The following is a 17,023-nucleotide window of genomic DNA, read 5'->3' as shown; positions in this document are numbered from 1 at the left end:
TATCCTAGGCTGGGAGATGCTCTCGTGCCATGACTCCCTTAACGAAGGTATGCCACCGCTCTGTAAACCTGTTCAACACTGTCCTTACCAGTTTGAGTCTGACATTGTCTCCCTTAATACAACAAGCTTATCTCGTTCTTGAGATATCAGAGTGAGATAAGAAGAAACTATCTCAGCCTTAGACATCTTGGCGCTCCCGAGTTTCTCTCTTAGCACCATTTACCAGTTGTGGTTTTCACTTTGGTATAGCTTGGTCAATGCCTTTTCACATTTCTTTGGTGGTTTTCTTTTCGGACATAAGGGACAATGGTGATCCTTCACTCTATCTAGGATAATCCCACTGGTTTTCACATCCTTCTTATGGGTGGCCAGAAGTGTCACATTGGTGGGAGGAGTTTGAGTTTGATCTACAGACACTCAAATCTCTTTCTCCTCTAACACCAACACAATTCTCTCCTTCTAGATACTGTAGTTAGATGATCCATCCAAACGATCTTCAAACCTGAGACTAATAGCCATCTCTGTCCATCTGATCAAACCCTGCCAAAAATAACTTTTCTTTGATGAAGAAGAAAATTGCTCTCACAATAGTCCACACCTTAAACCCTTGTGTAAAAAAAGACTTGGTTTCCATTTAAGAGATGAAGCTTTGATAGCATGTTATTTTTAATTTTTATATTTATAATTTTTTTTATCTGAATCTCGAATTGATATACTATTCCAATATAAATTTATACGCAGATTTTCAAACTTAGAAAACAAAATATTTTCCAGATTTGATTTTATGAACAACGATACCCTGAGTTCACTAACTTTAAAATGCAGCAGAAATAGAAACTATTCACACAGAAAATTTAACATAGTGATTTACCCTGGAAACCCCAATGGGGAAAACAAGCAAACAAGTGATTCTTTTATTTTAGCCTGTAGAGAAACTAAATCTGGAAATTATTACAACAATTTCTGAACCTGTACTTGGCCTAAAATTTTGAGAAATTCACCCAAAAAATTCTGCCTTGAATTGTGTGCCAAAATAGCTTTGCATAGCATGATTTTCGAGGCCTGTACGACCTGCCCGTATGACTGCACAAACTGTACGGAATTTGTACGGTACAAATCCTTAGAGTATGATACAAGCTGCTGTTGTCCCGCTGCCTGAAAATTGCTTCTCTATTGCTTGGAACTTCGTGCCCAGAATCTTTATATGGGTTGCCTTGAAATGTGTGCTCTAGCTCATCCCCCTTGCTACCCATGTAATTTTTGCCTGCTGCAATTTTTTCCCTCCTCTTCAACTCAAACCCTCACTTGTTCATGCAATGTGTGTCTCTTCCTCTCCTTAGATTTGCTTTTATAACTTTCCAATGACTAAAACCCTATCTCCAAAGTGATTGACAGTCAAGATCTAATCTTGATCACTTGAGATCAATGATTGTGACTTAATCTCTCATTGACACAACTTAAGTCACTTTTTAATCATTATAAAGTAAAAGTCACTTTAACTTTATAAAATAAAGTTAATATCTAGAGAGTACCTTTTCGGACACTTCCACATGCTAGACACAAAGCCAATGTAGAAGTACCTGTTCGAGCTACAACTTTCAACAAAATATAATCAATAAACCCTAAATAGTGGATGTCCTCGACAATGGCATTGAAGAATGTGCAATGAGAAATCTTGTAAGGCAGATGTTGAGTCCCTTTTAGGACACTTCCACATGCTAGACACAAAGCCAATGTAGAAGTACCTGTTCGAGCTACAACTTTCAACAAAATATAATCAATAAACCCTAAATAGTGGATGTCCTCGACAATGGCATTGAAGAATGTGCAATGAGAAATCTTGTAAGGCAGATGCTGTCATCCTTGTAAGGCATGTACCAAGTGAACTTATCAAAGATAGCACGTGTGATGACTCCAAGAGGCATGTCCAATAATAAACACATGGAAGAATGAGTAAGGGTGGATATCTTCTTTAAATCAAGCAGGTGAATCCATGGTACAAATCCTCAATACGTTGAATACTCAACCGTCTTCATGAAAAGAAGGGATGACCCCGTTTCAACCAACAATATACCTCAATATGTGTGCAAAGAGTACTCCATGATGGAACATATGGACAGATAATGTATGAGGAGATGTGCAAGGTGGTGTATCTAATGAAGAACAAGTCAAGTAAGCCATGAACCATGTGCCAAGTCACCAAGAGTTCAACCAACCCATTAAAAAGTAGGATGACCTCATCAAAAGATGCACAAAAATGATGACGAGTGTGCATGTGCCTCGAAATGTGCACCCAAGAAGGGGAGCGCTCTAGTTAAAGCCATGCTCCATAACACAAGTAACCCATCCATGTGTGAATACCATCAATAAAAGTGAGGGTGTTGGAGAAATGGAGCTGTACCAATGTCACACCCATCCATCCAAGTAATGAACCACGAGTAAGAAAGTGTAACGCCATTCTTCAATGTCCACTTAGCTCAGAGTGCTAGGGCATTCTATGCCATGGTGGAGCCAATGCAATTTCCACTTAGCTCAGAGTGGTAGGGCATTCCATCAAGAGTTCCATACATGATCATATCCAATCATCTCGCAAGGAGTGGAGACTAGAACATCACATGATCAAGTGTAATGCTATCTCTCTATGGTAAGTAACTATACCAACTGAATACCATCAAAACCTCTAGTACATCATCATCGAATCCAACGACCTAGGTGAAAACCCTAGCTGTCGAAAGCTCTTTGTGATGAAAGTCACAAGGGCAGTGAAGAAATTCACTAGTATAGGCCTCATGCAAAATGAGGGGTAACACTGTCTAATATATGTGAAATCTTGCCATCTTTATCTGCCAATGCAGTGTTCTTGATCTAGAGTATTTATTTTTGGCAACTAGTATGCCTCTTCTTGAGTCTTCTTGCTCTGAGATCTATGCCCTGTACATTTGGCCTTCTCTGCTGTCAACCTTGGCTGCAACCTCCTTATGTTTGTTGGTTCCCTTTCATGATGTTTGCTAGGGTGCATTGAGAGCTGCCCCGCCACATCCACTCTCTCGCACAACTGTTGCCCAAAGATGACTAATGTCTGAGTTATTTGATGGCCATCAAACTTTCCTGTCTCGTTGTCTTGTTATTTGAAAAATATCATTGATGCTCATTGTCTGTCTGATGAACTATCAAGTTTTTTCAAATTTCTGACTCCTTGGGCATCTTCTACTGTCCTTTGTGCTCTCATGTTCCCTTCAATGGCAGCTTCTTCCTTCCTCTCACGCGAGTCTTTGTCATCTTTCTCCTGTTTTGCCACAGGAATGCCACTGCATGTTTGGAATGGCTGTCATTCATTCGTCTTGGTGGGCTGGTCTGGATTTTCTTCATGTTTATGTCAATTCATATAGTTCCTGGCATTTTTTTTCGAATTTGTAGGAATGATTACTGCAATCACTAAACTTTCATACTCAACCCCTGAAAATTTTACTTCCCCCCAACATGATAATTTACTTTCTTTATTTGTGACTTTCATCTACATAGAGCACTATTCTTTTTAATGTCTTGTGGATTTTCTTATTCAAACTTTTGATTACCAGGTTCCAAAATCAGTGTTGCTTTGCTACCATGTAGGGAAATAGGGTGCACATATATTTACAAAAAATAATAGCAGAGAGAGAGAGAGTATAAAATGGGCTTTACTGTGACTTTAATGTCTCATTTAACGACTCCTACTTAAATGTTATTGGATGCTACCACTCATTATATTATTTGTGCAATATCAATGTATTTATTGGTGTGAGATTTTCGGTAGGATAATTCACTTTTAAAGACTGATATTTGCTGTTTGTGCTTTTCACAAATGTTAATATAGTAATATAAGGATGTGGGCAGGATGAATAATAGAATGCTACACTTTGTTTTGGCTCAAACCAAATAATCATAACTTAGTTTATACAAAATGAAAGGTCCACTTGTCCTTGTACTGTAACTTTGTGTTGTTAAAGAATTACTGGGAAGGTTGGATTTCCTATTCTTTTAAAATTAACTACTCGTTTAGTATCTTCTGTGCATGGTTACGAGTAAATAAAAAAAATTACGGAAGCAGCAGGGTAATTATCCTTTTGTGCCTTTTTTGATTTGAGTTTGTTACTTCTGTGTAAAGTTTGATGTTATTTCTTCTTTGTGATTTGTCTCCAGGCTCCACTGTTCCTCTTATGGGGATTCATTTGTTTAAAGGTGAGTTTTCATGTAGAATGAAACATTCATATTTTAGGTCTGAATATGTGTTGGCAATCATTTGCAAAGAAGAGTTAAGGATTTTGAAAAGTTGCTAACCTTTGTGAAGAGCTTTAAGTTGGAGGAGATTAACTGAACCTGTTCTCTGTATCTAAAATTTGCAGATTGGCATGGACTCCGTCATGAGGATTGATGCAAAACTGCGCTATGAATTTCTACATGAAGCATTTTTGTATTATAATCCACTTTTCCTTGTGGTCAGTAACCTTTATGTGTGGACAGATAGGCTATGTCCCACTTAAATTGCTCAGCGTATTTTGCTCTTATTTTCTGAATAATTGGGGATTTAATGGTTACTTTTATGGTATTCCATTTTAACTTTATTCTATCCCATTGTTTTTATCTATGGTGAGGAAAGCTCTTACTTTTGCAGGCTATGATGATATGGCTTTGGGGAGTCAACATATGGGTATTTTCACAATCATCTGTGAACTATTCAAAAATTTTTGATCTTGACCATAATCATCTAACACAGAGAGAAATATGGAAGGTAATGCAATATGTTGAAATCTTAGGTTGCTGTTTAACATCGTTGTGCTGAAATGCCTTTTCCTTTTTAGTTTGCATTGGGATTTTTTTGTCTTTAGATTCAGTTAATTGCTCTTTTATCTTTTATTTTTTTTCAGTTTTATCATATCATTAAACGTCAGGTTCTTTATTCAGGTTATGGTTGAATGTAAACTATTGGTATCTCTTTTCCTGCATTTTTTGAACCTAATAGTTTAAACTTCTGCTGTAATATGAAGAAAAATTCAGAGAAAATCCACGAGTACAATTATTTTATTTTTCTGCACAGATTCCCTCAACACATGCATTACATGATATTCAATTCTTATTTCAAATCAGATAGTTGTGCGTCTATGGATGAGTACCATCAAAGTCTTCTTCCAGTTCCTCTATTTACTGCTCTGTTTCGTATGATATGATACACAGTCTTGTTACACCTCATATTATAGGAGGTTTGTGATTTTCATCACATTGGGCATCATATCATTTGATGGAGGTCTTTGGTTCTGGGAGTCTCACTTCTCCTTGGTTGGATGATCATGCATGCTGCTTGGTGTTCTTCCTGCATGTGCTTGCCTTGTTGATTACCCCTTGGTTGCACTTTTGATGGATATGGAGCATACTACCTCATTATGATGGTTTGGTATATATGCTTATCTTGGATATGGATGATGGTTCTAGCCCCCAAAAGGGTTAGATGATGATGGTTGTAGGAGGTAGATGTTCCATGACATTGTTGTTGGTGTTTCCTAGTGACTTGGTTGGTTGATGTATGATGTTGTTGGTACTATGATAGGGTGTTCTACATGGTCCTCATGTGTTGGATGTGTGATGGGGAACACACTTGATGATTGGATGGTATTAGCATTTCTTTATGTCCCCTTCTCTTATGATGTTGCTATGGTGGGATGATTCATGTTGTCTTTGTGAGATTTTCCTAGGTGTTTAACATTATAACGTAACTTTTGCTAGACATTACATAGTGGAAATGGGTTCATGATGTTAGTACCCTCATTGATATGTTATTTTCTAAGCTTATGTTAAAAAACAGGGTACTACATATGATTTGATGGTGATCTAGCTTTTTTCTAAGGTTGGATGATGTACTAGTGATGTGATAATCTCTTGGCGGTGGTGCACCTTAGTTGGGCTTTATGTTTTGTCGTTATCACGATGGGGTTTATCTAGGGAGAACATCTCTTATTTACATGATACAAGGCTTTATTAGAGTGCATTCCTCTTTGGCACCCATGTTCATGGTGATTCAATTTGTTGATGGTTGTTGATGGTTGATTGGGGGGGTATGGTTATATTTGAGCATTAACCTTTATGTACACATGTTGAGGTTGATTTAACTATTCAATGGTTAAATGAATCTAATTTATCCAGATTAAGGCTATAATAACTTGGGCGGGATACTTCATGGGCTTCCTTTTTATACTTGAAGGGGGAAGGTGGCATGCTACATGCATTTATTGGGGCATCTTTCTATATTTGGGTATATCCTTGGAGGGCAAACTTGTGAAGATACTTCTTGCTATTCTTGGAGGTGTATATTTATTTATTTATTTCATGGAGTTCTGGAATGGTCAAATCCCTGATTTGCCCTTGTGTCCTTGGACTTGTTTTGTTGGAGGTTGCCCAACTTACTATTTAGGGTTTGATGACTACGTCTTGCACATTCATCCATAAAGTTGGTTGGAGATTAACTAATTTATTGTTGTTTACTCCTTCCTTGTACAATTTGTGAGGAGTTATTTGCAAAATAAAGGAGCACTCAACATCAAAGCCATTGGAACTTGTGCACACAAACCTTTGCGGGCCAATAAGAACACAAACTTTAAAAGGTGAGAGTTATTGTGTGCTGCTTATTGATGATTATACTAGAATGACATGGGTTTTATTCTTAAAGGGTATTTGAGAAGTTTAAAGCTTTCAAAGCCCTAATTGAAAATGAGATTGTTTTAAAAATCAAGTGCTTGAGATCAGATAGAGGAGGTGAGTTTGCTTCTAATGAATCTGATGAATTTTGTGAGAATTATGGAATCAAGAGGTATTTTTGGTAGCAATGACTCCACATCAAAATGGACTTGTAGAAAGAAAGAACATTACTATACAAGAAATGGCTAGAAGAATGTTGAATGAAGCTAAACTACCAAGTAAGCAACAATCAACACAACAGTCTACATTTTGAATAGAGCACAAATTAGAGTGAACAATAGCAAGGCACCTTATGAATTATGGAAAGGTAGACCAACTTTAGTGAAATACTTCAAGGTATTTGGGAGCAAGTGTTATGTAGAGATAGATGAAGATAATTTAGGCAAGTTTGATTCCAGAACAAATGAGGTATCTTTCTTGGCTATGCATCTGGAAGCAAGGCCTACAAATGCTACAACAAAAGACTGCAAAAGGTTGTAGAAAGTATTGATGTAAGAGTGGATGAAGCAATACCTCAGAAAGAAAAGTCGCAAACAAATGAAGATCCAGAGTAGATAATCCACAAAGAACAAGAAAAGGAAGAAAAAAAGAAAGAACAAGAAGAAATAAAATACCAATATGTAAAGACACCATCCAGATTTTTCCAAAAGTGTCATCCAAAAAATTAGATTTTCAGTGATATAGACACAGGAGTTCAGACTAGAAGAGGATTGATAAATGCACCAAAACCAACAAAGTTTTCTTTGTTGTCCAAAATAGAGCCCAAGAACTTTACACAAGCTTGTAAAAATTAACATATTGTTATGCTACAAAAGAACTAAATCAGATTGAGAAGAATGAAACATGGGAACTTGTGCCCAGACCAAAAGACAAGAATGTGATTGGCACCAAATGGGTCTTCAAAAATAAGTTGAATGAAGATGGACAAATAGTAAGAAGTAAAGCAAGATTGGTCGATAAAGGGTATACTCAAGTTTCAAGTATTGACTTTGAAGAAATCTTTGCTCCAATTGCAAGATTAGAAGCAATCACAATGTTTTTGACGTTTGTGTGTTTCAAGAACTTCAAAGTCTATCAAATGGATGTCAAGTCAGCCTTTCTAAATGTAAATATAGAAGAAGAAGTATATATTGAACAAACAAAAGGATTTCAATTGTTAGAAAGCAAAGATCATGTATGCAGACTGAAGAAAGCACTCCATGGACTAAAGCAATCTCTCGGAGCTTGGTATTCAAGACTTGACAAATACCTACAACAACAAGGTTTCAAAAGAGGAGTTGTAGACAACAATCTTTACATCAAAACAAAAAATGAAAATATGTTAATCATTGTGGTTTATGTGGATGATATCATTTTTGGAAGTAATGCTGATAGAATGAGCCAAAAGTTTGTAGAAGAAATGCAAAAAGAATTTGAGATGTCCATGCTTGGAGAATTGTCATTCTTTCTAGGTTTGTAGATTTCTAAATCTAGCAAAGGCAAACTCATTTTTCAGACAAAATACATCAAGGAGATTTTGAAGAAATTTAAAATGGAAGATTGTGCACCTGCCAATACACCCATGATCACAAGATGTAAATTGAGCAAAGATGATGAATCCCCAAAAGAAAATCAAACATTGTATAGGTCAATGATTGACAACCTACTATATGTGACAACATTAAGGCTAGACATCATGCAAGCAGTAGGATTGATTGCAATATTTTAGTCTGCAAGAAAGGAGACACATGTGCAAGTAGCAAAAATAATATTTAGATATTTGAAGGGCACATTGGACTTTGGCTTGTGGTATTCAAGAAGTAAGGACTTCACTCTAACAACATATACAGATGCAAATTGGGTAGGAAGTATTGATGACAAGAAAAGTAAAAGTGGAGGAGCATTCTTTCTAGGCAAGTGTTTGGTTTCATTGTTGAGTAATAAGCAAACTTCAATCTTTCTATCCACAATAGAAGCCAAATATATTGTAGCAACAATATATTGCACACAAGTTCTTTGGATGACGTAGGCACTGAAGGATATTAAGTTAGAATATGATTAGCCAATCTCAATGATCTATAAAAATGTGTGCAATCAACATTTCAAAGAATCCTATTATGCCCTAAAAGGCGAAGCATATTCCCATCAAGTACCACTTCTTAACAGAATAAGAAGCTGAAGAAAGTGTCATGGTGGAATGCATATCCACCAAGGAATAGGCTATAGATATTTTTACCAAACCCCTTCCCAAAGAAACATTTGAATATCTTAGACAGAAGTGGGGAATGATATCCCTCTCATCTTGTCAGTAAAGGGAAGCATAAGCCCAAGGGGAGTAGCCCTTTGGCATTGACGTCAAAGACTCAAAGTGGGAGAAGTTGTCGATAAAGAAAGAAATGCAGATACAAGGAAAGTTGCATACAGAGGGAGTACTACAGTTTTGTTGTAGAATTGATTGAGGGTTGCCATCAATGATAAACGGGGAGATTGTTGGAAATATTGTTTTCATTGATGTCAAAGACGAGGAGACTACAAATATCCAAGATAAAGATTGCGAGATGGAGGTTGTTGGAAATCTTGTTTGTCGACTTTTGATGCCCAGTTTGGATGCCCTATCTTTGAAATTCTTTTTACTCTAAAGACCTAGCTCAAATGGGAGCATATAATATATGGTTGAAAAGCTTATTATGAGACCTTTATAACGCTATATCGCGCTCCCTCTAATTCCATAGGAATGAGGAGATATGAAAGATTATGTTTGGTTGGTGCAACTAGAAAGTACATGTTAGTTTAGCTAGTTTTTATAAGTTGACCCCACAAACACTATGAATAAAGGATAAAAGAGCACATTTGAAGTGTATCCAACCAAGAAGATCAAGTACAAGTATGCGAGAGAGATCTGAGGTGCACAAAAGTTGAGGAGAATTCTTGGGGTTTTAAGGTGTGCAAGAGGAGTCTAGGGAGTTTTCTTGTAGTGTTAAGGGTGCACTATGAAGGACTAAAGTCTACGATGGTATGAAGTGCGCTCTTTTAGGGTTGTGATGCTATGAAGTGCACTTGTCTGGGATTATATTATTGGGATTCATACTATGAGGTAGGGAATGGAGGTTAAATTTGATTGGGATTTGAAGCAATGTCTAGGGTATGAATAAGGGAGCATGAAATTTAATGGTATGATAATGTTGTGAAATGCCTGAAGTATGAAGCATGTAGGCGAAGTCAAAAGTACTTTGTGTATGAAGACCTTAGGTTGGTACCTATATAGGTCTTACTAAGTTGTTGCTTAGCTAAGGAGATTGGTGTCTCCAATTTGTTGGTGCCTGCATAGTATCTTGTTGAGTTTCTGCTCAACTGAGGAGATTGGTGTCTCTAGTTGGTTGGTACCTATAGACATTTATAGAGATAACTTTTTGTGGTTTTCTTCGGCAAGGGTTTCCACGTTAAACTTTATGTACTACGATTTGAGTTTACACACATTTAATGTTTTGAAGTGAATGAATGATTGATGAATGCTCATTTAAAATAAAAACTTATATTGATTTCATCCCCACTCTTAGTATGAGCATAATTTCAACAACTAGTCCCTCATCATTTCATTCCCTTGTTTCTCCTCTTGCTTCTTTTTCTTCCCATATCCCTTTTCCCATACTACAACGATCTTGTTTTGTTATTGCTTGATGATATTGTATTGGGCTCATGGTACTCTTTGTTGAACACTTTATGACAATCTAATAGAAGAAGAATTTCAAAGGCTTTTCCCCCTTGTGCGGTTTTTCCTTGGTCTTTGACGAAACTTGATGTCTCTTGTTGATGTGTTGATTGTCTTCTTTGTCATTGCATTTACTGTTCTATCTTCAATTACTGTTGATGATTGGAAACATTATTGTTATTGAGAGGATTGCTAATTGACGAATTGAATTGGGCTAAAGTAATTGAAACAACATAGAACAATCTGAAAATTTTAACATGGTATCAGAGCTAAGGTGAAGGACAAGCCCAAAAGGAGACAAGCATTGAAGCAATCATCTTTGGAAAGTTGAAGGAGCTTGTCTAGTCAAGTCAAGACATATTCCTCTTTTTTCAAAGAACATGAGAAGTTGGGTGAGTCATCTAACTTTATTGCATGGAAAATCAGGTTGGAGATCATAGCTTATAACAACGATGTTTTGGAATACATTCAAGGAAAAGTACCTGAGCCTCTGGAGAATGCTTCCGCTGTCGCCAAGAACAAGTAGAAGAAAGGTGAGTTAAAAGTAAAGCAAATTATAGCTGATGGTTTACAAGATAGTTTACTTGCATATGTTGGAAATTGAGGAAGTCTAAGGACATGTATGATAAGATAGCTGGCATGTATGAAGTCAAAAATTTGAATGAAATCATTTCCATGAAAGATCAACTCAAAGATATGAAGATGAACAAAGGATAGTCTGTGAAATCCTACATTATGACTCGATGAGGATATCTCGTCTTAGAGATCAATTACAAAGGGTTGGAGAAACTGTGCCTCATAGGGAATTGGTGATTGTTACTCTTAGAGGTCTCCCTCTTATTTGGGAAACCTTCATTACTACTATAAGCAACAACAATGTTTTTCCGTCATTTTATGAGATTGTTGGAAATCCCACTCAAGAAGAATCAAGGATGGTTTCTAGAGGCAGGATACAAAAGCATGAAGAAGGAGAGCCCACTGCATTCATCACCCACGACAAGAAGAGAAAGAAAGGAAAAGGAGGTCCATCAAATTCAAGAAAGCCTCCTCCTTGAACTTCAAATAGAAGGTTTGGAAGATCCAAGGAATCATTGCACAATGCATGCTTCAATTGTTGTAAGAGAGGACACTATGCTCGAGATTGCCTCAAGAAGAACAGTGGTCCACGCTACAACACTAGAAGCAACAACAAGAAGTTTGATGATCGAAGAAGAAGAGATGACCGAAGGAATGATCGCAATGGAAGAGATGAAAGAAGAGATGCTCCAAGTGATTATGAAGAAGATCACCATCCTCCAAAGAAGTCAAGATTCTCTAGGTATGAAAGTAATGTTATCAATCAATCTAAATATATTCTTATTTATGCCCTTAGTAGTTCCTCTCCTCTGGATTTGTGGGATAGTTGGTTGGTTGATAGTGGGGCTACTCATCATTTGTTTGGGTATAAGGAAGTTCTCTCTAATTTGGTAAAGAGGGAGTCAAATTTGAAAATTATTCTTGGAGACAACTCCACTCATCCCGTGAAAGGCTTTGGGTTCGTTAAATTCCATTTGAATTCTGGGGAATTTGTTTTGCTCCATGATGTGATGTATGTCCTGGGAATGAAGAAGAATTTGGTGTCAATATCTGCTTTGGAAGACAAAGGGATGAGGGTTTCCTTTATCAAGGGAAAAGTTCTTACTTGGCCTGTTGGATAACCTATGAGAGATGCATTCATATTGGGATCAAGATTTGAAGGACTCTATAGAGTCACTGGTAGACTTCTTCTAGCATTGTTCCATGATACTAATCATCTAAGTGAGCTATGGCACCGAATATTGACCCATCTACATTATGATGCTCTTCCCAAATTGAAGAAATTGGTCTCTGGTATTCTCGATGTTCAAGCTCAACATGATGGAGTATGTCCAGGTTGTGCCAGTGGAAAGAAGACAAGGGGACCATTCCCCTCTAGCGAGAACAAGACAAATGGCATCCTCCATCTCATTCATTTTGACATATGTGGTCTGATGCCTGCGCATTCTATTGGTGGCCATCTTTATTACATCACCTTCATTGATGATTTCTCAAGGAAGACATGGATATACTATTTGAAGCACAAGGATGAAGCCTTCGAAATGTTCAAGGAGTTCAAAGCTTTGGTCGAAAATCAAACAAGAAAATCAAGATATTCAAGTCTGAAAATGGTGGAGAGTACATATCAAAGGAGTTCATTGCTTTTTGCAAGAAGGAAGGTATCAAGAAAGAGACGACTATGCCCTATGCTAAAACAAATTGAGTAGCTGAAAGAAAGTACAACTCTATTGTAAAACCCGCTCGTGCCATGCTCCATGATCAAAAGTTGCCAAAGTTCCTTTGGGGAGAAGCAATGATTGTTGCAGTATATGTTCAAAATAGGGTACCTCATCAGGCATTGGACAAGATGACCCCCGAAGAAGTGTTCACAGGTGTTAAGCCCAATGTTAGCCACCTTCGTATCTTTGGTTGCCCCATATATTTTCATGTCCTAAAGGATAAAAGAAACAAGCTAGAAGCTACGGGAAGAAAAGGTACATTTGTTGGATATTTTGAAAATTCTAAAGTATTTATAGTATATATTCCTGGTCAAAGGAAGGTCGAAATTAGCAGGGATGTAACATTTGATGAAGATGTTGCCCTTGGGAAAGCAAGGGACCTTCCTCTGCCCCCTCCTCTTGAGAAGAGGAATGGTGATATAGATATTTTAGATGGTCCTTCCGTGCTTGAAACCGAGATAGATGTTGTTGATGATCCCATGGAGCACATGGATCCCTTAGATCCTCCTCCATGTGATCCTCTTGACAGGAAGAGGCCACTTTGGCTTCATGACACATTGCAGGATAATGAGAGACTCATTCCTGTTCGAAGATGATTTAGAGAAAGCGAGAAGCCATGCAGATATCAGGGATATGTTGCACCTATGAGCACTATGATTCAAGCCAAACCTCCCACCTTTGAAGAAGCTATGAGAGAACAAGTTTATAAGGATGCTATGGCCGAAGAATATGAATCAATTATGAAGAATGACATATGAAATGTTGTGTCGAGACCGAAGGGGAAATTTGTGGTTACTTCAAAGTGGCTATTCAAGATCAAACATGGAGTTGATGGTAGCATTGATAAATACAAGGCAAGGTTCGTGGCCCGAGGATTCTCCCAAAAAGATGAAGAAGATTATGACGATATATTTGCACTTGTGGCTCAATATACAACCTTTTGTTCAATAGTTGCTCTTGCCGGAAGTCAAAGATGGAACCTTCATCAGATGGATGTGAAGACAACATTCCTCCATGGTATGTTACAAGAAGAAGTGTACGTTGAACAACCATAGGGATTTGAAGTAGAGGATCGAAAGACACATGTTTGTAGGTTGAAGAAGGCATTGTATGGTTTGAAGCAAGCTTCCAGAGCATGGTATGCCCGCATTGACAGTTATTTGGTGAAGCTGGGATTCTCAAGAAGCAATGTCGATCCCAACCTCTACTTTAAGTTAGTCCAAGGTATGCCATTGATTTTGGTTTTATATGTTGACGATCTATTCTTGATAGGTAGTGAGCCCCTGATGATCGAGTGTAAGAGGGAGCTAGCCTCTGAATTTGATATGCACTAGTTTCTAGGCCTTGAGGTGTGGCAAAGACCCGATGAGATTTTTCTTTCACAAGGAAAATATGTGGTGAAGTTGTTTGAGAAATTTGGAATGACAGAATGCAAGTCCTTGCCCACACCAATGGAAATGAATTTCAAGAAGTTGTGGAGAAGCTGTTGGACCCGATTTGGCGAATCCATCCGAGTATAAATAGTTGATTGGTGCTCTGATGTTCTCAGAGAACACTCGTCTGAGCATATGCTATGCAGTAAACACATTGAATCAATTCATGATCAAGCCTCTCCATGCACATTAGATCGCTGCCAAACACATTTTGAGATATTTGCATGGGACGATCACACTTGGTCTCAGATATTTTGCCGAAGATGTTTGACCTCATGGATACACTGACGCTGACTAGGCAGGAAATGATGTCGACAGGAAGAGTACGTCTGGATGTTGTTTTAGCCTTGGATATGCCTTGATATCTTGGATGAGCAAGAAGCAGAAGTCTGTAGCACTGAGTACGGCCGAGGCAAAATACGTTGCCGCTAGCATGGCTAGCTGGGAAGCAGTTTGGTTGAGAAAGCCCTTTGGAGAGCTATTTGAGTAGGTCTTAGACACTACAGTGATATTGCAACAACAATAGTGGGATCCATCTGGCAGAGAATCCCGTGTTTCATGACAAGTCCAAGCACATAGAGATTTGTTATCATTACATTCGAGACATGGTGTAGAGAGGAGCCGTTAGACTCCATCATATATCGACAGATGAGCAGATTGCAAATATTCTCACCAAGACTTTGCAAAGGGAAGTTCTTGGTCTTTAGAGAGCAAATTGGATTGACAGATGTGACTCCTCCTGATAAGGGGCATCACTGATGAAGAACACTGAGCATAGATCTTCCCCCTTGGTTGAGCTCCCAAGGTGGGAATGGAGCATTGAGGGCTCCTGGGGTTGAGGGAACTCTGGACAATAAGTGTGTGTGATCCCTACTTGTGCAATAGGTCAGGTATCTCCCCTATTGTTACCCATAGGGTGTGTGTGATCCTTTTCTGTTTTGACAAGTCGGGTATCTCCCCTTATATTGGTCTTTGCAGAGTATACCCCAGTTGGAATCATACCCACAAGCTGGGCTTGTTGGGATTGTCCCTCCCTGTCTAGCCAATAGGTTGAGGAGGCTTGGGGGTGTGTGATCCTTACCTTTGGTAAGTCAGGTATCTCACCCAAGCTCGGATTATGATGCAAGTGTTCTACCACATGACTCTTGAGGGTCATTGTTGGGAAGATCAGTAGGCAATAGGATGGGTTGAGATGTGCTCCCCTATATCACCTATTGCTCGATATGGGGTTGAAGATGTTTAGCTCCCCCATGAGATTCCGGGTTGAGATGTGCTCCCCGATGTAGTTTCAAGTTGAGATGTGCTCCCTGATATTGTTTCAGATTGAGATGTGCTCTCCAATGTTATAGAGGGTGGTAGCTAATGCTCCCCGATGATTCTTCTTCTTTAGATTCGAGAATGTTTTAACAGATAGAGTTGAGCAGAGATGGGACATGATATGATGACAGGATACACATGATTATTACATGATGTAGTTGGAATTTCTCCCTAGCTGAGAGGGAGTGTTAATTTGGCAACTCAGTGACAAATTCCAACCATGGGACTAGATTCCTCTTTTCGAGAGGACCAATTTTGACTATTGAAGCACTCAATTTGGTTAAGGGAAAGTGTACTTATGAAGAAAAGCCCACATATGCACATTTGGATAGGTCGGCCCTAATAGCAAATTGGACACCCTTGGAAGCCTATAAATACAAGTGACCTCAAGTTCATTTGGACATCACCAAGCATCTTCTTCTTCTCTTCTTCATTGATTGGTTCACACAAGTCTGAGGTTGGGTTAAGGAAATTGTTTCGCACAAGTCCGAGATTACATAATTTGAAGCTCACACGTGTTTCTATGGCTTTGGGTCACAGCCGCAGTCTTGTCAAAGGCAATTTTCGACTGTAGCCACAGGCTTGCAGGCTCATGGTAGCGACTGGAAGCTCTCAATCGCACGCATAAGTCTTCCTCCCTGTGACTGGAAAGTAGGGCTAAATTTTGACATTTGACTGCAATTGAATGTAGACAGGAAAAGTTGTCTTTGATCTATATTGATGCCAAAAACATATTCTGATTGTTGTTGGGATAATTTTGCTTGATGATATTGTATTGGGCTCATTGTACTCGCTACTGAACATTTTATGACAATGTAATAGAAGAAGAATTTCAAAGGGTTTTCCCCCTTGTGGGGTTTTTCCCTGGTCTTTGACCAAACTTGGTATCTCTTGTTGATGTGTTGATTGTCTCCTTTGTCATTGCATTTACTATTCTATCTTCAATTACTGTTGATGATTGGAAACATTAATTGTTATTGAAAGGATTGCTAATTGAAGAATTGAATTGGGCTAAAGTAATTGAAACAACATAGAACAATTGAAAATTTAACATGCATGTCCCAACCCCTAGTTGGAAATGCGCTGCTTCACCCTTAAGGGGGTAATCACTGCTGTACATCATACAAAGCAAGCTCTAACCCTTGAGCTTCGAGTTGTAATTCAAAGAAAAATCAAGAAAAAGTAAAAGGTGCATAGGAAGGGTGGGAAAACAAAGGCGGAGTTGGTAACTCAGGCATCCACAATTGCTCCCTCCTCACATCTATACAACACCTAGGATGAGGATCCCCATCAAGTTGGTCCCTTTGACCATGGCACTTGCCCATTAAGTCTTTTCCCCTCTGTTCCATCGTTATTCACATGGAACCTATCGATTGAAGGGTGGACCAAGGACATGTCATTTCCCCATTCGGCTTGAGAACACCTAATAAGGTCATCTATTAACCACTCATACCTAGGGAGGTAACACCATTATGTGACCAAGGCCACAATTTTGGAAGGGAAGCCTTGTATGAAGTGTTAATTTGCCCATTACTTTCAAGCTTGGTTTACTTAGATGCAATAAT

The 17,023-nt window shown here is 38.4% G+C and overlaps 1 protein-coding gene across 1 annotated transcript in view; it reads left to right on the top strand.

The window, feature by feature from the left end:
* Positions 1-17,023, top strand: part of LOC149155006 (EXS (ERD1/XPR1/SYG1) family protein) — a 193,725-nt gene that overhangs the window by 29,597 nt on the left and 147,105 nt on the right. The window contains exons 4-6 of the mRNA XM_089444286.1: positions 4,180-4,218; positions 4,383-4,475; positions 4,652-4,768. Of these exons, the coding sequence (XP_089300412.1) occupies positions 4,180-4,218; positions 4,383-4,475; positions 4,652-4,768 (249 nt within the window). The remainder of the gene's footprint in view (positions 1-4,179; positions 4,219-4,382; positions 4,476-4,651; positions 4,769-17,023) is intronic.

The sequence above is a fragment of the Pinus tabuliformis genome, chromosome 9 (genome assembly GCF_031772625.1).
Source record: "Pinus tabuliformis cultivar Carrire ecotype Pingquan chromosome 9, CPIR1, whole genome shotgun sequence".
NCBI lineage: Eukaryota > Viridiplantae > Streptophyta > Pinopsida > Pinales > Pinaceae > Pinus > Pinus tabuliformis.
The sequence above is the reverse complement of the archived record's forward strand: the minus strand, read 5'-3'. Positions and strand labels throughout refer to the sequence as shown.